The sequence below is a fragment of the Tympanuchus pallidicinctus genome, unplaced genomic scaffold, assembly GCF_026119805.1.
Source record: "Tympanuchus pallidicinctus isolate F22 unplaced genomic scaffold, pur_lepc_1.0 scaffold8, whole genome shotgun sequence".
Taxonomy (NCBI): domain Eukaryota; kingdom Metazoa; phylum Chordata; class Aves; order Galliformes; family Phasianidae; genus Tympanuchus; species Tympanuchus pallidicinctus.
The window spans coordinates 50,995,904-51,018,892 of record NW_026294802.1 but is presented as its reverse complement, the minus strand read 5'-3'; the positions used below and the strand labels follow the sequence as shown (position 1 = coordinate 51,018,892).

Here is a 22,989-nt window from a genome sequence, read left to right as displayed (position 1 = left end):
TAGACTCTTCATTCTGTGGAAGTACTAGGAAGGGAAAAGATGATTTTAGTTGGCTTTGGAGTTTCACAGGAGCAGAGGACAAACCTGCCCCATGTGTGGGGATTCAAGTTTAGCTCAGTGAGGTGCAGAGGTCAGTCTGCCCATTGCTGTGGTGGGGGCTTCCTCATTCTTTTTGGCCCTCCACCTTCCCCGTGAGGCTGGGGATCAGTGTGTGGAGCCCGGAGAGCTGTAAGAGTTGGCTGAACGAGTCCTACAGCCAGGAGCGATGGGGCTGGCGGTAGCCAACCCTCACAGCACATGTGTGCCCAAAGGCCAAGAGGGTCTGGCTGTGCTGGCAGCCCTCTGCCTCCCCCCCACTCAGAGATAGCCCTGCCCTCAAGGCTATCCCTTCTGCTATCCCTTCAGCTATCCCTTCTGTTCACCTCTCTGTCCCCTGGAAAATGTCACTGCTGAAAGCACAAAGTGCCCATCCAGCCCTTCCAATGTCCTGCTGGGAGGAGGCATTGAGTGGGCACCGGCCTGCCACCAGCACAGGGGCACAGAACAGCCTCCTACAGCTGCCAGTGATGCTCCCAGGCTCAACCACAGAGCAGTCCTGCTGGCCAGCAGCACATGGGGAGCAGCGGCAGCACACAGAGGTGCTGCTCCAGCCCTCGGGCACTGCAGAAATCCTCTGAGTAGCAGCAAGGTCATTGCTGCACAAAGCGATGCTACTTTGCAGGCACTGGGTTTTAGGTCTTACAGGACTCCCTCCACTATAGAGCACGTTCACTCAGAGATGTGGGATCAAGAGAAAAGCCTTAGGAAACTCCATTTTAATCTGGGAAAAGGAGTGCAAGAGATTAAGCAAAGATCTGCTCCCCTGCAGAAGCAAGCTTCGTGTTCCAGTGTCACTTGTGACCTCAGCTTTGCCATACTAGGCACCTGCAGTCCATAAAGAAGAGCAAAAAACCTCCACCCAACAACGCAGTTTGGGACTAATAGCTGATTGTTTTGAAAAAGACTCTTAGAAATGGTAACATCAAGTTACAGTTAAAGGTACTTTAATTCCTTCCAATAGAAGGATAGCTTGAAGGTACATCAGAAGTGATTTCAGGTTTTCTGTTTGGGAGAGAAAAAAAAAAAAAAGAAAAAGAAAAAAAGACATGGCTTCAAAATTCAGGAACAGTATCAGATAAACAAAGTGCTACCATTATGCACCTTTTGAAGTGGTACAAAGAGAAGCTTACAGATTCAAACAAATGGCATGAATGACTGAGAAATCGATTCAGATAATGCTTGTTTACAGGGACAAAACCTGTATTGACAACTGAATAAGCATACATGTTAAAAAACCTATTTACACACACGGATGTATTTGCTTTCTTTTGGCACTAGAAATTACAGACAAAGGATTCAATTTTATAGCAATTAAATTTCAAACTTAAAATAACCTTCAAGTCGTTTAAGTCATTTAAGTACAGTAACTTTAAATTGTCACCAATTCCATATTTTAACCCTGGAAATTCAAGCCATAAAGCCTAAATTCAGCTTCCATCTGTGACAAGTTTCACTCAGTAGGATCAACTGCATGTGAGGAGCTTAAGCAGCATTGGAGAGTTAACAAGAGATAGAGATAGATGTTTAATAGAAATTAATCTCCCATTCTTATCCAAGGTGGACATTACCTCTAAATGCCTTTTTGAATGCAAACACAGATTAAGTCAAGTAAAAATGGGCACCCAATACTTATATTCAGTCAAATTACACATTGCGTGAACAGCCAGAGCGCATGATGCCCACCTCCAATATTTCCTCACTGTTGGTGCTGAGAAATGTGTTAATTCCTATTCATTTCTATTGGTAGAAAAACTATTTAAGATTACATTTAAATATGTTTTTTAGCACATTAGTTTACTCGTTAGCTGTTGCCAGTAGTAAACCTTCTGTTTCACAGGAAATTCAGTATCATCAGTACAGCAGCAAGAATGTTTTGTTATCCTGTAAAATCCACACCATCCCTGTGTAAATGGACAAGGAAGCCTCCAACGAAGCATTTCAATATCCGTGCTTTCCATTTCCTGCTCATGGCATTTTGACTTTACAGAACCCGAAGCTTTGATTACTTTCAAAACAGTTTTTATAGGTTTTCTGATCATAACAGACATATTAGCAACAATGGCACAGGTTGGGATTTTTTTTTTCCCCACAAAGCATTAAGACTAGCTGGATTATTATCCATAAAGACCTACAATCGATTAGGATTACATAAAAATTAACATTTGTGAGGCATCAGGGCAAGTAACAATAGCACATCAACCTGCTACCACAACAGGTAGTGGACTTCTACCTTATAGCAGAAAAAGGAAGCAAACAAAGAAGTTATAGGCTTCTTAACTTTCATTTGTTCTCTCTCTAGATGGCAAAAAAACCAAAACCAAAAACACAACAAAAAAATTACAGTTAATATTTTCATTCGCTTTGCAAGCAGAAAGTCCTGAGCAGAAGCTCTAGTTGAGATGGAATAAAGTAAATGGCCTTATTTCACACTGATTGCACGCAGATGGATGTTGTACCATCTCAGGTAACCAGGCTGAATCCGAGATGGATCCAATGCTTACACAACACTCTCCCCTTTCCTATGTTATTTGGGCATGTCTCAAGTAGAGATTAATCTTGCTCTGCTACGTGTATTCTTAAGCATTAAAAAAGAAAAAAAAAAAAAAAAGCAGAATTTGATTACAGCAAATTCTGTGAGGAAAAGGAATCGGAGAATAAGAGCAAGTCTTCCCAGAAGACAGTCTTCTCTACACATCCAAAGAGAACTAGCTGTTTGAATTTGAGATTAGCTAATACAATCTTTTAAATATTTCAAAAGCACAGCATGTTAAAACAACTTTCATTACACTTGGTGAAATACCAACAATCTCTATGTGAAATCATTACAAGCTATTCAAACAGTCTCTTAACGCGGGGGGAGGAAAAAAGAAGTCTATCTAAAGCATATTTACACACTGCTACCAAGGAGAGAAAGCAGTAAGTGGCAGCTTCTTTATACAAAAGCTTCCAAGAATCTTGCTAATTGAAATAACCCAAAAAGTTTGCTTGCACTGAATATTTATTTTCACCTGAACAGAATTCTAGAACCACAGATAGTCTTACTAGAGCCCATGCCATCTTTTTATTCGGAGTTTGCATGATCTTCTCACGCAAACTGATTTCCTTGAGGTACAGTACTCCAAATTGGTACTAAAACAGCTGAGACAAGTGGCTTTTCTTTTTGCAGAACTTGAATAAAAGCTTTATCTTCATACCAGGCATATGCACTACAGCCTCGTCTCACGACTGTCACATCATTCAAGAAGTGGAGCACACAGCAGTACCTCCAGACGAAGCACTTCCCAAGTACTGCCATAATGGAACCTAAATGAACCGATTACCAGTCCACAGAACCACAAGGTTGCATTGCACTACATAAATACTGACCAAACGCCCCCAAAAATGCCAAGAAGCTATGTGCAAATCCAAAACAGAATATTACAACTGTTTCTTTCAGTGAAGACCAACCAGTCCCTTTGTGTACACATTTAGTTTTATTGTAACAAAGCAACTTGTACACTTTAACGTTTAAAACTGAGCATCTTTCTTTCCTTTCCAGTGAAACAAAAAAAAAAAAAAAAAAAAAAAAGAATTTAAAAATAAACAAGAACAAAATTACAATAGAGAATGTCAATTCCAAATAAGATCCTACAGGTTCTGCTGATTCTCCATCAAGTGGCAGGGCTCAAAGTCATCATTAGGAGAAGATTTTATTTTAAAAGTGTCATCTTAAACTGCAAGGATGTTTGTTAAACATCACAATTAAACATGCCAAAGGAGAAGAAGCCATGTTGTCAAAATGCCCACTTACCCCACCCACACATCTGAAACCCACCCCAGGCTGACCTTCTATAACCCCATTTTTTTTTTTTTTAGCTTTTTCTTTTTTTTTTAAACAAGAGAAAGTAGACAGATACATGTTGGTAAATGCTAACTGTCCATATTCACATAGAGACACAGTGTAATCTCTGAGCCCAATATACAGAGAAAGAAGGAAAAAAGCTAGATTCTATGCACTACTACACAGGGGCCTAGCACTCTTCAGCTTCCAGCAGAGTGAAGGGAGCAGAAGGTTTTCTTTTTTCCCACAGAATATGGTGTGTTGATTCCATAAACAGTTTTTGTTTTGAGACAGAAAGGGATAAAAATGAACTTGAAACAGAAACCGGTAGATTCTTTTCCACTGCCTTCTGCTCAAGGTATTTTCCCCAAATTAAATTGTGAACCATGGTGTAGAGGAGAGAAAAAGAGACCTCAAGAGAACAAGGAGACTGAGCACAAGAAAAAAAAGACAGCAACTTGCTCCCAGGGACTGGAGAAAAATTAAAAAGGTAAAAAGGGAATTTGGAATCCATCAGTGTTCAATTAGTCATCTTCTCCTTCATCCTCCTGTTGAAAGATAAACAACAATTAAAAGTCTAATCACTAAACGCCAGATAGCACGAACTTTCAAATGCAGTAACTAGAATGTTTTGCTACCCTAGAGACTACAGTCCTACAGTATTACTCATAGCACTGTGTGATCATCTGTCCTTCTTCACTAATAGTGACACTTATCATGAGTTATGCAGCACAAAGAAGCCAGTCAGTACTGTACGTCCCATTGAAAAAACAGTTCTGAAAGAGTTACCGTGACTTAGAATCACTAACATTCATCATTTAGAAAGTGAATTCATTCTTTTTCTTTTGTGTTTCCCTTTCAAATCAGAAGAGCAAATTTCTTCAACTTTCAGAGGCTGGTATTCTAATTACAGCCCATTACTCAGCACACAGCGCCTGGTACCACACACAGCAGTCCTCCTGCCTCAGTAACCAGAAATAAATGCTCAGTTTCAACTTCCCGAAGCCCTGAGTGCTGTCTCCAGAGCCCCACTCGATACTAAGCAAAACTTAATTCCTGAACTCAGCAAAGAGTCTTAGCTGGAATGCCAATAAGCCAAAATGAACCAACAGGCAGGAGAATCACAGAACTGGATGCATCAACAAAAGCTACTGACAAGTAAAGTTTTGCTATAATGCTCGCTAATTAATGACTTTATTAAGCTAGAGCAGATACTAATATCCTAATTCACCTGGAGCACTTTCCTTGCAGGTTCACTCAAACGAGGTTATTTGCACACTCAGATACAAATGTACTTACCACTACACTGAAATACTGTAAGTTAAAGCAGTAATAGTTCTGCTTCTCTCCTTCTAAAACTTTGACAATGACTGCACAGAAAACCACCTTTACACCAATGGCTCAATATTCTCACAAAGTCCCTCCATTAAACTGGTTTGATTCCCACAGATCAGAGAGGGAACAGGTAAAGGTTGAGCGCTCACCTCTCCTTCCTCTCCCTCATCATCATCTTCATCTTCTTCTCCCTCATCTTCATCTCCTTCTTCGTCAATATCCTCCAACCCTTCTTCCTCTTCATCATCATCATCGTCTTCCTCTCCCTCCCCTTCTTCATCATCCATATCAGGAACCTTAAAGAACATACAATAACTACAATGATCAAATTCACTTTTACCTGCGCAGCGCTTCTGCAGGTACGGCTAACAGCACGGCGCTCCTCTTACCAAGTAGTACTGTAATGGATTTGGCCAGATGTCATCCTTGATGACCTCTCCTAGCTCGTCAGCACCTGCATCAGAGTGGTCAGTGAACCAGGTAAAGAAACTTTCTGGCTCTTCATGCTGCCTCTTCCTACTGGCTTTGTTCTGTGTCTGGCTTGAACGTTTTGTCAGATCCTGAAAACAAAATTAAGAAGTTCTCTAAATACATTTTTACACTTTTTTGTGTGTGTTCCCCTCCCACCCCTCGCCCTCCCCCCAAAAAAAGTAAAACACAAGCACCATTTAGAAACACACTTGTCTAAACAACCAAAACATGACTTTTATTCCATCTTTCTGGGAAAAGTCATAAAATAAATGTTTGGAATCTTAAGGATTCATAGCAAAAGGTACCACTCAGCAGTAAGCCTACTTCTTTTAATGACTTCCACTGACACACTGTGGATACACAAGAACTTGCACTTCCTTTATGCCTCCCTGTCACGGAAGTAAACAAGTGTTTACTGAAATGCCAAACTTAAAATAGCTTAATACAGCTCTAGAGCTGCTGCGACTGTAGCTCAATGCTACATTTACCACATAAATCCACAGTTTAAAAATGGTCAGTCTCCACACTTCTAAGGTCTAGCCTTTAACTTAATAGTGAGATTTAAGCCTGCCAGGTGTTCTTATCTTAGCATGCTCTGCTTTGAAGTCTTCAGAACATTCTCTGTGGTAAGCAAATAACCACGCGCACAGCGCTACAACGTACGGCCACAAGAACACATCCACCACATCAGCCCAGAACTTTCCCAAGTTTGAGAAGAACACAACCATCCTGTATTTAACCCATTCTGTCTTGGGTTACAAGGTAACTCAAAACTTCCAATGTCTGTTTTCTTAACAGAATCATAACATTTATAAGCTTATACTATTTAAATGAACGATACTAAAATTCACATCGATTTTGTGGTATATTTTAAAGACCAGCTACTTCAAACTAGAACTGTGATTTCTGCACAGTAGCTAAGTTGAGCTGTTGTACAGAATTGAGAATAAATTATGTATCTCCATGTAAGTGTTGCAAAACATGAACTACACGTACAGAAAAGAGGGAAAGGGGTGGAAAGGGGAAGAGACAGCTGCAACTATGAAAAAAAGAAAGGAACACAAATGAAAATGATGGTATCACATACAGCAGCAACTGCCTCTCCCAGATACACAGAGACACACCTTTCCAGATTTCCATTTGATCTCAGTTGATTTTGAAGATGGGTCTCCGCTTTCATTCAGGTGAAACTCTTTGGAGAGAACTTTATTTTCAAAGTATGGATTCTCATCAAAATACTGCAAAGTTGAAAGCAAAAAGTTAGAACTCACAGAAAGTAATTGTATACGTGCCAACTCAAATCTGGTACTAAATAGACAACTGGAAAGACTAAGTTACAAACTACAAGCCCATACACAACTGCACTCAAAAAAGCAAAGTCACAAGTGAAGGAATATTCAAAGTACTTACAAAATCTATTCTGTAACCTGATTTGATGTCTTCAAATTCTGTCACCTCAACTCTGGTCAAATAATGCAGTGCCTCTTCGTCTTCTTCTCCCAGCAGTGCAGATACTGAAGAAGAATTAGGAATTCCAAGTTAACAAAGCTGTTAAACTTATGTCATGGACAAGAAATACAGGAGATTTCCACTGCATATGATCTGAAAAGCAACACATTTGAGCCAACTTCTTGTGGCCCATTTTTTTTAAGACAGAAGCCAGAAAACCGAGTACTAGCAGCTGTATTTTCTTTCAAGGGGCTGATCATTTGTGGAAAGTGTGAAACTTGTCATTTAAAATACAGGAAGAAAATTGCCATGGAATCCTAGTGATCAAGATGTTCCTTTGGTCAGCAAATACAAGAGCCAAAAAGCTTATAAAATGTACCCTGTGACAAAAGGAAGTGTTTGCACACGAAGCAGGCTTCTGTGTAAGTGTATGCCTAGTAATATTCCTAGAAAACACTCAGAACAGCAAGAGCCTCACATTATAAGCAAGGAAGCATTGAATGTACGGAAGCAGAGGGCTATTAGCAATATACCTTGCGGGTGGTTGACAAATGTTGTTACCCAGAAATTTGGGATTTTGGCGATCAATTCTGACCTCTTCTGGAAGAATGGTTGGCGGAGTTTGTTGTATTTCTGTTCTACTTTCAAAATTTCCTCACTGGCTTGTTCATTCAGTCTGTAATAGAAAGAGCCATGCTAACCTCACGAGAGAAAACTGTACCATCAGTAGTTAGCTGCAAACTGAATGGATTTAATTATAATAGTCAGGAGCTCAAACATAAAACAGAGGCTCAAAGCCGTAACCACTGGCAAGAGACACCCTACCAGAAGCAAATACACACATCTTAATGAAGCACTCTATGTTATGCTTTGCAGCATTACCTGAGGGGTAGACCCTTATTGATGCAATGCAAAGTAGTATTCGACACCTTACACATTTTGTTTGCAAGACACCTGTTGATGTGCAGTGTGTAACACTATTACCCACCCTGTATAATTTTGGGGCAGGTAAGCATGACTACAGCAAAGCAACTTTGTACCCCACATCCATAAAGCCTTAAGACAGAACACTTAAATGGCCTTCTAAAAGACAGAGCCTTGAAACCACAACTTGAGCCTCACTTCTCACCTGCATGCATAGCAGGGTAATGTGCATGCAGATGAGACCCAAATACAGACAGAGCACGCACTATCTGGGGAAATTAAATTGTCAGTGAACTTTTCTACCTGTTACTCTACAAAAACACACATGTATAATAAAAATATTTCCAATAAAGCTGTCTTTTCAACTTCTCTGCTCAAAAGCATGAGAATACTTTCGCAAAACAGCACACGCGTCAGCATGGAAAATCAGTAAGTAATAAAGCTCTTAACTATCACAGTGAATTTAAAAATACAAACTCAAGTTCTGTATTATCAGTTTAAAAACTGTTAACCAAGAAATGGAGGCACTTATGCAAAATTTTGGTCACACACAAATAATTCTTAAAGCTGGTCAGGTCAGAACACAACACATCCCGTGGGGGAAGCTGGAGGGCCTGACAACCACTGCCAAGCACATCATGGACGTTTTTATTTTTGGAAATCTCTTACTTTCCGCTAAAGAAGAACGAAAGCTTTGTAATGTTTACCTGTCTATTTCATTCTGTACTTCATCAATGTGTTCAATTGCTTCCTGTTGCTCTTTTTCTGAAAAATAAATGAAAATGCATCAAAATCCCTCAATTCTTGAACCTGAGAAATCACTTGACATTTTCTCCTAAGACCTGTCCCAGCGACCTACTGCAAAAATACAGGCGTTTCTATTTAGTGCCTTCAGCACTACCAGCCCTTCAAGTTTCACCTACTTTATGGCGAAGTGTGGCTGAAGTGCTGAAAAGTTCACAGAAATGGGACTGCTTACAAGTTTACGTCCAAAAATCACAGCTACAGTTCCTCTAGGTGGTTTTACAAATCAATGTGGGCAGTAAGCAAATCGGGAGAGATAACTAACAATTTCACTACGCAGTTACAAGCCTAAGACCAACAGATTTCAAAGAACACGCGTTAAGCGATTCGGAAAAGACAGGAACATCAATGGGAACAGCCCAACCAAGAACGCGCTGCCTTCTAAAAACCAAAAAGCACGCGGGATGGGTCAGTTACAAGGACAGAACTCCGAGGTCACGCTTCGTCGGATATTTCCTATCGCTACGTTCCCTCGGACGCGTCCGGCAAAGCTCTCGATTAAAGGCCGCCCGTTCGCCCATCGCGCCCGGGGATGAATGAGCGGCAGCGGGAAGGGGCCGGCGCGGCGCGATCAGCGCTCCCCGCACGGCTCAGCTCTCCCCGAAAGGGCCCGGTCGCGCCGCGGGGAGCACGTGTGCGACCGCAGCGTGCGGCGGGCAAGGAGGAAGGAGAGCTGCGCCCTTCCTCCGGCGGCGGCAAACGGGAGGAAACCCGCGGCACGGCGGCGACCTTTCGAAAGCGCGGAGCGGCCGCGATCGCACGTGGGGAGGCGCGGGCGGTTCGCTCGGTCGGGCACCGCGTGGCCCCGCGGCGGCGGCGGCGCTCCATCCCCGCGCGGCGGAGCGGCACCACGCGGCGGAGCGGCGCCGAGAGCGAGAGGCGGCCAAGCATCATGGCGGCGGAGCACAATGAGGCTCCGCGGATGCCGCTCCGGGAGGGGGGGCGGGGGGGCAGAGCGGCAGAGCGGGGGGGGTCCCGCCGCTCCGCCGAGGCCGCAGCGCCCCCCGCCCGGCCCCGCCCGCGCCCGTGGGGAAGAAGGCCGGGCCGGGAGCGGAGACAAAAGGGCGCTAACATGGCCTCCTCCCGCCGCCGCCGGGGCCTGCACATCCGCCCGGCCGGCCCCGCGCTCTTCCCGCCTCCGGCCCGGCCGCGGCCCGTGCGCTCGGGGAAAATGGCGGTCGGCGCGGCGCGGCGCGAGCCGGACGCCGCCATTCCCTTCCCGCCTCCGGCGCGGCCTCACCTGAGGTCTCGTCGGCCCCATCGTGGTTGGAGTTGAGCTCCTTCTTACTGACTTTGGCCGCCGGCGCCGACATGGTGGCGGTGCGGAGCGCGCAGGGAGGGAGGGGGCTGTAGCGGGGCTGAGGGAGGGGGGGCCGCGCGCAGACTCCTCCTGCTGCCGCTGTGCTGCCGCCGCCGCCGCCGCTCTGCCGCCCTCCGCCGCCTCCTCCGCCCGGACTTGGGGCTCCCGGATCACAGGGGGCGGCAGCGGCGCTCGCACTGCCTCGCGCTCCCCTCAGCCAGAATCGCCGCCGCCGCCTCCTCCTCCGCCTCCTCCTGCTGCTGCTGCTGGCGAGGGGCGGGCGGCGCAGAGCGCATGCGCAGCAACCCCCCCCCTCCGGGGCACGGGGGGGACGTAGGCCGCGACGCGCAGGCGCACCGAGCCCCCCTCCCGGGCGCTGGGCGGCGGGCGCCGAAGGGCGCAGGCGCGCGCCGCTCCGCTCCTCTGGAGAGGACGAGCGCGCCGCCGCGCGCAAGCGCTGAGACCGCCTCCCGCCGCGGGCGGCACGCGCGCAGCCGCAGAGAGGCTCCTCCCGCGCCCCGCCCCCGCCGACCACTCCATGCTGGGCGCCCATTGGCCGCGCCGATCGCTCTGGTGAGGCGGGGCTCGGCGCGGAGACACAGAGGACGGCGCGAGAGGCGGGAGAAGAGAAGGAGGGAGGCAGGGAGGCGGAGGTGGGGGGAGAGAAGGGCGGCGGCGCGCGCAGGTGTTCGTGTGAGGAGCGGCCGGGGGCGATATGCGCGTGCGTGCGCGCCGCCGTTGCCGTCACCCAGTGCACGTGGCCGCGCACCTTCAGCGTGAGCGCCGAGCTCGAAGCGCGCTCGTCTCCTCACCGCCTCCCCCGCCCTGTGCCGAGGGGCCGTCTGTAGAGGAGCGATCCTGGCGTCACGAGGGGCTGGCAGAGGTCCCGCGGGGGAAGTTTGTCTGTGTGAGGGTTTGGGATCGATGATCCTAACACGCAGCCGCCCCGAGCGGCTTCACTGCCTGAGATGGCCCTGCCGGCACCGGCATCTCCGGTGCTGCCTGGCCGATGGGGCCCTCGGACGTGGCTGCTGCCTCCGCATTGCTGCCTCCGCATTGCTGCCTCCAGCTGGAATATGACTCAGACCAGTTCAGACGTTACGTTCCGAGGGCGCAGAGGCCCTGTCAGTCACATCAGCCCACTCCGTTAGAGTGGAAGCACAGCCCTAGAAGGTCACTGAGCCCCGGCGCCTGCCAGCACACCTGCCACTGCAACCAGGACAAGCAGCCTTTAAATAACCCTTTTTGTCCCTTTCCACCTGTTGTGGAAGAGCTCAGTGCAGCCTCCAAGCTAAGTGAGCCCTGTTTTGCTCTTAAAGTAACAGCTGAGCCACTCTTTTCTACCAAAAATGCAGCATATCGCTCACAAATGAATATTATAATGCAGATCAAGCTAAGAAACAGACACAGCTTTGATGAAGTAGAAACTTGCCCTTTGTGGTTTGCTTTCCAGTCACACAACATTCTCACATTCTCCCCTTCCCTTCCCTTTCCCACCTCCTCAAGTTGCCCTTCCAATGTACTTAGCCAGCAAGGCCTGGATCAGCTCCTGCCTCCTCAGAGGCCCCACAATAATACCCCATTTCCCATTCACACCTGTGGCTTCCAAATCCCAAGGTTTTTTCCCTTTGTGTTCCTTGCTGTCACTTCCTGCCGGCTATGTCTGCACCCGCGGCCACCCACAACTGCTGTGGCACAGCCACAGATTGCACTGTGCTTCCCCATGCAAACGTGAGAGGAGCTGCCACCTGTGCTAGAAGCAGTAATGAAGCATCACAACTTAATAATGCAGGATGATCAACCTCTCCCCTAGAGGGAGGTCTCAAGGCCTTTCTGATGCCCAACACAGCAACAAAGTTTCTCTCGCGCTCTGTCTGCATTTCCCAAGATTGATTAATATGGATGTTTTCATATCCAGACAAGGTAAGGTAAGCTCAAGTGCGCAGCACGATTTTCTTTCTTCTGTTTTCTTTTAATCTCTTCACTATGCAACTGTGTATGTTTGCTTATTTCCCTTTTAATGCTTCTAATATGCTATTCTGTTCTATAGATCGGCCTTTTAAGGTACACAATTTGAAAATGTAGGCTGTATAATTGAAAGTCAGTTCTGTGATGATCAAAGGAGCATATGCTTACTCCCTACTACTTCTGCACATAAAGCAGTATGTGCTCCTGAAGTGTGATTTGTCTGTTCCACTTTTGTACCCTTTCACCCAAACTGGCCAGTTGCTTTTAGTCTTGTCTGCCTTTCAAAGGAAAACCTCACTTTCAGTTCAGCTGCAGTCTGACTTTTGGGTATAATTCATAAAAGGTCTCCCAACAACAGGTGCTTACATACTTCTGGGGCTTGGCTCAAACAGTTTGACAGCAACTCACAGAATGATGCCTTCTTTGTCCTCCCTATTGCTTTATAGAGACGTAATGAAATAAAACGAAGCCAGAGTTAGTGTAGTTGTTAAGAAGGAAGGATGAGAGCAGAGCACCTAGTGGCTGTTGCTGCTGAATTGATTCACTGTTTGTTCTTGCTGCACTGTCAACATATATGCCCAGGAGCAACATGACTCAAGTATTTGTGAAAAAGCAAGCAGTGCAATTCTCAACTCGTCTGAAACTTTCCTCTTTGTAGGGATCCTAAAGCCCATGTAGTTTCATGAAAAAGGAAGAAAAATGGCATCTAGGTGATATAAAGCCTTGTTACATGAGTTATCTGCTGTTACACAAGGTTTTCCAGAAATTACATGTGATGCTCAGACATAAGACTGTGCTTAATATTCATGATAACACTAAAAACAAACATCCCGTTTAGAAAAACTTGTTCTTGTAATTGATAAATATTCAGTCGCTTTCCTTCACCGCTGCTGATGTTTTTCATTGTCCATAATTAACACCTAAGGCAGTTTCAGTCCTTTAATGACTGTTGATTATAAAATGTACAGTTACAATCCTGTGAAATAGATATGTTAATGCATTTGCAGAATATGGTGTCCTCCTCCTCTCCTCTTATATATATATATATAATCTTCTCTATATAATATATATATGTAACATCAAATATAATTGACAAGTAGCACTTTGTCCTGAATGACACCGTCCAATATGCTGCCTCTATCTCAAGTAGCTTCTTTCCATTGGTGTTACAGTTTGTATTCCTGCTCTTCTCTGAACTTCAAGTTGTATGGTTGTAGTTGCAAAACTGGACTGTCTGTGGTATCTTTCCAGCTGAGTGCACGAGCGTTGTCAAGTAAAGGAGTTAGATCTTCACAGCCTTCAGGGTGGCAGTGACTCTCAGATAAGTGAAGAAAACTCGTGTTCGTTTTCCTCTGTGTATTTGTGAATGTCTGGGGGGTGTTGGCAGCACCTGATAATGATTAGTGGCCTTATAGTTTACATAGAGTGTAGTGGTAGTTGCTCGTTGTTCTCGAGAATGGAATAAACAGAACCTATTCATAAAGAGTCTTGTCTTTGATGCAGAAGTTCAGATCTCCCAATATGTCTTTCTTTAGATAGATATAGAATCATAGAATTGCTTGGGTTGGAAAAGACCTTAAAGGCCATCGACTCCAACCACAACCTAACCATACTGCCCTAACTCTAACAACCCTCCTCTAAATCATGTCCCTGAGCACCACATCCAGATGGTTTTTAAACACATCCAGGGATGGTGACTCAACCACCTCCCTGGGGAGCCCATTCCAGTGCTTAACAACTCTTTCTGTAGAGTTTTTCCTGATACCCAACCTAAACTTACCCTGGCACAACTTGAAGCTGTTTCCCCTCATCCTGTCACCTGCCATCAGTGAGAAGAGATTACTACATCTAATATTACTGCATTACTACAAGACAGAGACATAATTGGTAATCATGCCTAGTTTTTGTAACGTCAGCTGCACCTATTAAACACGGACCCTTGATTTGGCAAGTGAAACCAGAAAATGTGCTAAATCCTCACAAATACAATGTAATGATGTGTGAAAAAATGAAGAATAAATTTCCCACTAAGTATTCCTGCTATACAGAATGGGCATACATAAAATCATGCAAGTCACTGTGATTAATAGCAACTTAACATTTTTATAGCCCTTCATCCAGAAGAATCTCACAGAAATTACTGTATGGAAATAGAAAACAAGGATCGTTTTACCACAGCTGAAATACAACCAAAAGGTTTTACAGCTGTACATCTGTGCCGGGAGCCTGCTCTGCCACAGAAACCTTGCAGGCTCACGATCTGTATCTGGAACAAAGACCCGCCTAGCAGTGCAACACAACATTTTTTTTAGAGCATATGAATGCTTCTGAATGACCGAGTACAGCGGTGAGTTGAAGGCTGAACAACACTTGAGGCGCACAGAAGCTCGTGCTTGATAGTAAAGTCTGACTGACGTATCAGTGCTTACTCCAAGCAGCAGCAGAGGCACACCGGCTGCTTTGCTGCGTGTAATCAGTTTGACAGCCCCCAGGAATTGCTGAGTCTCCATGACCCTGGAAAGACAGTTTGGCACATACATTAAACAGTCAAATACCTCCCCTCCAACTGTTTATTCATCTCCACAAGTCACAGACCTTCCCAGCCTGCGCTCACATTAGCACTGAGTGGTTAGATAACGATGGAAGAATCTTCCACGTGTCCTCACAGTTGTTGCAGTCAGAACCCTCAGATGAAAATATTGCTGGATTAAATACTGCCTTTGAAGCAGAATGGTGCTTCAGTAGCACAGACAACACAGTGAGTAATGTTGTATAATTGAATAAATCCAATGATTCTGTTGGGAGGTTTTTTTTCCCTTAATTTTTGGCCATGTTCCCATTAGATGTAGTTACTAAACTTGATTTTTGTTCTTTCTCATGCCAACATTTTTAACTTACCAGAGTGCTCATCTGTAATCTAGGAAGAGCTGGATGGTCATTAACACTTTTTCCTATTCCCAGATACTAGAGACAAAAAGGCAGAAAAAAAAAAAAAATATATATATATATATATATATATAGTAAAAATAAAATAAAAATTCACAGTCAGTGAAACCTAAGACACTTCTGAACATGAGGTGTGGGCTCTTCAGAACTATGAGAGCTTATGAATGTTTTGTTTCTTTCTTTCACATAAGGTAAAGAGTTGTAAGTAGTGCAGGGAGCTGAAATGATCTGTTCCTTCCAGTCTATAAGGGAAAAATGCTTATTGGAAGATTCTCTTGAAGTTACATTTGGAATTGTGGAATTAAGAGTCCCTGTCCAAAGAGCCATTTGAATGATGGAGTTTCCTGCCCTTCTTGACGTTCATTTAGATTTTTGACTCCATGTCTGTGATTCTAACTGTACCAACGGACCCACACATAGATGGGGCTGATCTTAATCTAGCGCTACTGAACTGCGGTTTGTAAGAGCAACAAAATATTTACATATCTACCTGTCCAGATGTGCTACTGCCACTTCCAGATGTGGATATCCATCTCCTCCAGCCTGAGGAGTTCACAGCTCAAGATGGGATCTGGAATGTACAAAAGTCTTGTACAAAAACATGTATTGGCAAATGCCAGAGTGGTTCTTCACTACCTGCAATGCCCGCAGGGTACAGATTTCCCCCATTCATTCACACCTGCAGATCTTCAAGCCTTTTCCTAGAATTAGTGCCAATCCATTCAGTGCTGAGGCTGTGGGAGCCCTCAGCCACGCTCATGATGGCTAGAATGCTTTCACAGAAAATGTCTGAAAGACTTTGTATTTATTTGAAATAACCTGATCATTAATTAATACCTGTTGTGGATGCTTTGGTGTTTGTGCTTGAGGCTCTTTTACTACATATGCTCTTGTGTAATAAAAGCTGTGAACAGAAGTTGTTGGACAAACCGACCACTCACAGAAGGCATTCCTAGGTAGAATGATCAGTCACTGACAGGGACACTGTCAGACTGAAATGCTGCAATTAATACTGGGCATTACTCTGAAATAGCTGTGCCAGCTCTGTTTTAGTGTAGAAGGCCCCGAAATAATAAACAGGGGAAGCAGTGTTTGCCTTTGCTTTCTGCTCCATCCAGGGAAAGACTGATTCCCTTGTAGCTGGGGCAGAAGATCCAGTACTGGATAGAGTCCTTCTAAGTAGACACAGCAGGTCTGGATCAAAAGTACTCAAATCATAGAATGGCGTGGGTTGGAAGGGAACCTCAAAGATCGTCTGGTTCCAACCTCCTGCTGTGGGCAGGGTTGCCAACCACTAAACTTGTATGAAAGCTGAATCAAAGGTTTAGGATATCTAAGTAGGGATTGCAGCAATGTTGAGGAATCATAAAACTATTTTGTTCTTCTGAAGGTTTTCCTTCAGAGAGCTTCAAATAATCATCTCTCACTTTTCCACTCGTGGGGAAGTTGAGAAGCACACGCCTTTTCCACAAACAGAATCCATAAACATTTGTTTTCCAGTACTTTATGGCCAATTCTCAAAACTCGTATTTATCACCTCCTTCTTCCTATGCAGAGAAAATTCTTGCTGAATCCCAAACCAAGTTGAATTGCTTCAAGATTTGGCCCCTCAGGAAGAGCCATAAAGACCACAGCTTTACACACTGTATTCCACCCATTGTCTTGCTACCCTGGAGAGCTGTGATTGTGAGAACCATGAAGGGCTTCCCCTGGTACAGAGAGCGCTATCGATACTTGAACTCCCAGGGGAAGTAACCCCTGTTCCTACCCAGGAAATATCAGATTAAAACAAATACACAGAATATCACTCAGTGAAGAGTGAGTGCGTTATTTACAATCCTTCCGTCTCAAGTTGGCGTCATTCAGACATTCGCAGCACGTCTTGAGCTTTCTGTAGGAGTGCAGTGACAGAGGAGGTGAAACAAAAAGGAGGAAGATGCGTGGAGATGTCATACACAGTTTGTGCTATAACAATACAGCGTACACATTATTCTTGTCATCTGAGAATGTCAAAACTCATAAAAGAATCTAGCTAAATATAAAACCTCTGTGAGAAAAGTAATTCTTGTATTGATTAACTAAATGCCGGTTATTCAGTTATCCCTCATTAGAGCCAGGGACAGAATGTAGGAATAGAGCTAGGCTTCAGCTTCAGCGACATAAAATGCTGCTCAAGTTGCCAACAATGAAGATCTGCAAGTGGAATTTGGTTAATTGTGTCAGTCTGTAGGAACGCTTACGATTGGTATTACAATGGCTCCGAGAGTCCTGAAAGTTCTGTGACTGCCATCCCTTTGTGCAAGGTGCTGTCAGAGCCCCAAGCAAAGAGGTGCCTCTGGCTTGGAAGGATCTGAAATCTTTGAGGATGTTATTTTACTCATTTTTCTGCTACAATGTCCTGCTTATGGATTCCCCCCCCCCCCCCAACATTCCTCCTCTCTTCCCCATCGTGCTGGCCTTGGATTGTGCCAGTGCTGGTTTTTGTGCAGCCTCGTGTTAAACTGAATCGGGAACCTGATTTCAATTAAAAAATAGTCCTCAGAAAAACATTTATTTTTAACTCAGAGCAATACATATTCTGATCTGTTCCCTGCTGCAGATGCACAAGGAATGCCACAAGAGACAAGGTCGCATAACGGCAGGAATGAATGGGGAAAGGGTGAGGAACAGGTTGCATCGATCTCACTGACTTAGAAGATGCGTTTGTCAAAGCGTGCCCTTAGCACGGCAAGGCTGCGATTCAGCTGGTGTGAAAAACCACACTGTTGTTAGTTTTGTTTAAATTAACGCAAGCAAGTGGGCTATCGATGTAGAAAATAAGAGAACTTCAGGTAAAAGCTTTCAGAGTAGAATTTGACATCATTGCCAAAAAGTCATCCTTTCCCTTTCGGATTCAAAAATAACAACTCTTGAAAACACACAAAGCAAATAACCTTTAAACTCCGTGTTTGCTTTTGCAGTGGCACGACTGGAAAATAATTTCATCTGCCTTTACAAAGAAAGCTGAGGAGGGTGTAAAACAAAGTCGAGACCATTTCCCTCCCGCCACAGCCGTACGTCTATTATCTGACTCACCACTTCTGGGATTCCTTCTGGCAGTGCTGGTTTTATTGCAATGAAAACTCAAGCGTGTGAAAAATATTCCCTATTTTCTGAAGACTGTTCTATTCTCTGTTCACTGTTTCGTTCAGGTCAGTATCCCTTCCTTTAAAGGTTTGGAACTAAAGATTCAGAAAGTGCTGTTCTTAAGCCTTGTGAGAAGGACCGGCACAGTGGAAAGGAAGGGGGAAGGGAGAAATGAAAGGGGAGGAGAGTCCATATCTGAAGAGAGACTCCAGACTAGAGAAATTTTACTGACATCCATTCAGTATCCAGCAGGGTCTCCTTCAAGGGCTATTACTGAGATCCAAAGACTCTTGCAATTCACAGAGGCATTTACATGCAACATTGCCCTCTGGGAGCTAAGGTATAACTGTACTCCTGGATAATAATAACAAAGAATACTACCAGATTCCCATTGAAATGTCAACCAGGCACTACTGTTCTAGAGAGCAACAAAGAGATGCTAGTATAATTAATTATGAAGCCTCAGTACCCTCATTAACACTTCTTTAGTGCCCAGATCTTTGAAAATCAGCTGTATAAAGTGACTGTCAGAGTTAATTCCTTATAAATTGCCTCCTGTCAGTGCAGCAAGTTCTCTCAGGCCGTGGTGATGCTGAGAAATCTCTTGTGTGGGATTCTTTTTTTTTTCTTTTTTTTTTTAGTTCTGATGCTGTCGTATTGGTTATTAAAAGTATAATATATGAAGGTTGAATGAGCAGGAGTTTGTCAGGATAGGATAGAGCAAAATCAAAAAGCTCTTAGGTAACCCAGCTTCCATAGATCTGTAACATAAATAGGAAAAGTTTGAATTGCTTAAATGGGAAACTAAGGACAAAAGAAAAACAGGAACGGAAGGTGTGACATTTGGCACTCAGACGTTTCCAGACCTTTTTCAATGTGAGGATGGCAGCCAGTTTATAGCCTTCTCTCCTCCTACTGCCTTTATGACAGCATTTCAGCTCCAGGCCTCATTCCGATGCATCCTCCCTCCCCACCACTCCTGCTTACAAATATATATTTCAATAGGCTTAGGCTGCACAGAGTTCCAAACCCAGCATGTAATGCGTACAATTGTTTTCACGCTTTTCCACAAAGAGCCACATTCATGCCTTTTGGGGCTCTGCTTTGTCATGCTCTTGCTCTTTTTCTTCTTTAAGTTAGACCAGGACCAGAACCCTACATGAACGCTAACAAAAAGGCTAAAAAACCATCTGTGTTTGCGTGGGGATGGACGTTACATCCCTGCTCCATTCAGTCTCCTAAAGGAAATAAAGAAGCGACCTTTTAGAGAAGATAAGAAAGCTGGTCATTAGAGATCCCTTTGCATTTTTTTGAGCAGTAGAAACACTGAATGGTGACCTAGCAAGTTGGACACAACAGCCTGCTCCCTCTTCTGTGTACTTCTGTACTTCTGAGGAGATTTTCTGAGTGCAGAATTGCATGGAGCTGTGTTTGTACAATGTGCTCTGGGACCCCTTGGGCTCCTTGCTATGTGTGGGATAACAGGCTCATCGTAATGGGATATTCTTAATCACCAGTTCAGAATTGGCTGCAGCACCAGCTGTGAGATGATTTTGCTGTTCCAGCTAAACTGACAATATGCAAACTCTTTAAATGGAGGTAAAGTTTATGTTAACAACATGGGACTGTCCTTTCTGCTCTATTTGCTGGCATTGTTAGGAAAACAGTTTTATTCTGCACTCTTAGATCACAGATTGCCATCTCAGTAAAGCTGTGATATATTGGTCACTCACTGTTTACATAAATCAGATTTAATAAACGAAAGTACGAGGGGTGCTCCAAAAGTAATGCCTCCTATTTTATGGTGTTGGCCCACAATGTCAGAGGCAGATGCTGGTGGTGTGGCAGTAGAGGCTGAACCTTTTTGCCAATAACCCACTCCATTTTGTGGCCCTGTGACAGATGGCATTAGAGTGGCAGTCTGACAGAACAGTGTCTGACATGGAGGTGTGTTTGGAGTACAGGTATAGAACTGAATTCCTCCGTGCAGAAAAAATGGCACCCACTGACATTCCTCAATGCTTGGTGAATGCTGATAGAGAACAACTCAGAGTCATTGAGGGGTGGTTGGTGGGGTGATACATCTCAGCAGTGGCAACACTGACACTGAGGGACCTCTGCTGATGCACTGTGTATGAGCTTGGCATGCAGGCTCTTGCTCATCACTGGCAAAAATGCACAGCTAATGGTGCTTTGTAGCTGAGAATTTGCTTTATCAACTCGTGTTACTGTACTCTTTGTATCTGTTGTAGTTTCCATGAAGGCATAATATAATAATATATTATGTATAAAATAAATATAATAAATAATAATAATAATATATGTATGTATAATATATGTATAAAATAATAATAATAATAATAATAAGTATAAAATAAATAATAATATAAATAGGAGGCATTACTTTCAGAGCAACCTATGCTTGAAATTAAATATCTGGCTTTCTGAAGTGCATTCAAGAACTATCACACAAGTTGTGCTCGCTTTACACAAACATAAATTTGATAGAACTTAGTAGGATGTAACTACCTACTTCAGAACAGCTTATCTGCAAGGGACAGCCAGCCCTCCGACAAATAATACCTACCTGCAGTGCTTTTCAAGATGTTCAGGTGCTTTATATAATACCAATTCAAATCTGAACAGCTGCTTCAAATACTGCAAACATAGTACGAGTTGATAAATTGATACACAGAGCAGATAAATAATAGTTAGTCACACATGATGATACGGAATTAATTCAACGGATCTCAGTGTTTTCTTCCATCCTGTCAGCGCTGCAATGGGTCAGCTACCTTTTAAGGGAGGGATGCCAGATTGTACGTGTATTTCTGAGATTAGATGGTGGGCATGCTGATATAAGCTCAGCAGGAATGAGGGGATGCTGTGTCTAAAAGGAGAGAGCTGCTGCCAATCACACTGCTGACAGTATCTTGCCTGTGTCCAAAGCAGAAGCTCCCAGCTGCCACTGTGCTCGGAGCACCACGACAGCCAGAAATTTGGATCCCGAGCCTTTCATGGACGCCTTTCGATATGCCATGGCTCCTGGCCCTGTGCCAGCTCTTCTTTGCCTTTCAGAATCTGCCTGCATGGAGTCTTCACACTCCTGTGATGGCAGCTTGCTGCCACCTGCAACAAAGCACGCTTTCCCTATGCTCCTTCCCATTTGTGTCATGTTGGACTGAAGTCTCTTATTATCGATGTGGCAATAGCTATGGGATATGCAATACCTGTACTGTGAAAGAAATGCTACCTATAGTAAGGTTTAAAAGGGACCCCTCCCCCCATTCTAATTCTACAGACCCTAGCAGATCTATGACTAATGGAGACGGATTATTTTTATATCATATAATGCATGTATGTGCACCAGAACTTCAGAAATGAGACAACATATTTTCTGCCAACATTTCAAGTATGATTTTCAAAGCAAACGGGATCCCATTTGCAGAGGGAATTTGGGCAGAGGGAGGGGGAAAAACGAGGTCGGAAGTTGGAGAAAGATGTATAAGCTCTATATGAATGAACCCAAAGAAGCAATGGCTGGAAGACTCACACAGCCTGAGGTTGTTGGAATCCACACAAGGACGTTAAGCTGCTGAACATCTGAATGCAGCACAGCTGTGGTCACCTCACCTTCCATCAGGTTTAGTGAATGTCTGAACACCTTTTTTTTTTATAAATTCACAGATTTCTAACAAAAAAGAAATAAGATTTGTACGTAAGTAATGCATCCGCAAAGATTCTATCAGATACATTTGAAATAGCACTCCAGGGGCTTGGGTCCTGTTTTTCCTTCTGCCATACATGGTGTAACTTACAACACTTACACTTCAAATGCCCACTGTTTAAAAAAAAAAAAAAAAAAACAACAAAAAACACACACACAAAAACCCCCCCCAAAACCCAGCTCTGATAGTTCACTACCTCAAGGGTAAAAGAAGATGTTTGTGATGTTTTTGGAGTACAAGATGAGGTGTATCACTGGTAACACTGCAGATAAACAGATTTCAGCCAGATCATTATGTACTGGTCTTGCATTTGAACTCCACGATCACCATCTACAGAAGCACAGTAGGATGCAATTGTTGAAAACTACGGAGTGTGGTGCACCAAGCTACTGGTGAACCTGAAAGAGTGTCTTTTCAAATAATGCTACAGACGTCAGGGCATTCCAGTCATTTCCCTTTTGGGTCATACCCGCCTATTTGTCTTCTTGCCTTCACGTTTGCATGGTCCTGACTATTTTTCTCCAGTGATATCCCCATTTAATGCAAACCTTGGGGCCTCACTGACACCCTCCACATCGTAGAGCAAACAACCTCACTCTAATGCAAATGACCTCAAGGCCCAGGTCTGAAACAACCGTATTGAAGTAACTGATCAAGCACTGTCTGTACCTGGATGCCAAGCAAGAAATACCAGCATAAATTCTGTTTAACATCTATGCATTCAGAGGCAATATAGGCAAGTACCCAGATTTCTGCCAAACCAAACTTGGATGCTATGCAATCCAGTAGTGAACAATTACGGGAACAGAATTAGGGCTTAATGGTTATATTGCCTGGGGAGACAACCGCTCTATGGAGTGGTATGTTTCTTTGGTATGAGCCTTTGCTATTACTTAAGTTTTGTTCTTTGGATTATTTTTTAATACATGACAATGCATGAGGACTTATGTCCTCTGTACAGAACCCATCCAGCAGCAATAGGCAACGTTTTTCTCCTATTTTAAGCTTCTTGCTGCCAG

At 44.1% G+C, this 22,989-nt stretch overlaps 1 protein-coding gene across 1 annotated transcript; it reads right to left on the bottom strand.

Annotated features, from left to right (window-relative positions):
• Positions 1-1,021: 1,021 nt before the first annotated feature.
• SET (SET nuclear proto-oncogene) lies at positions 1,022-10,470 on the bottom strand. Its single transcript, XM_052668673.1, has 8 exons — positions 10,143-10,470; positions 8,806-8,863; positions 7,708-7,850; positions 7,136-7,239; positions 6,850-6,963; positions 5,644-5,814; positions 5,404-5,550; positions 1,022-4,467 (listed from the first exon to the last, which is right to left on the bottom strand). Exons 1-8 carry the CDS (start codon positions 10,213-10,215, stop codon positions 4,444-4,446), a joined length of 834 nt encoding a protein of 277 aa, XP_052524633.1. The 5' UTR covers positions 10,216-10,470; the 3' UTR covers positions 1,022-4,443.
• Between the last annotated feature and the right edge of the window lie 12,519 nt (positions 10,471-22,989).

Bases quoted from the DNA above. Each gene is read 5' to 3' on its own strand.
- SET (XM_052668673.1), bottom strand. From the start codon at position 10,215: ATGTCGGCGCCGGCGGCCAAAGTCAGTAAGAAGGAGCTCAACTCCAAC. The intron at 8,864-10,142 runs GTGAGGCCGCGC...TTTATTTTTCAG, and splicing joins TGGGGCCGACGAGACCTCAG to AAAAAGAGCAACAGGAAGCA. The intron at 7,240-7,707 runs GTATATTGCTAA...ATTCTTCTTCAG, and splicing joins ATTTGTCAACCACCCGCAAG to TATCTGCACTGCTGGGAGAA.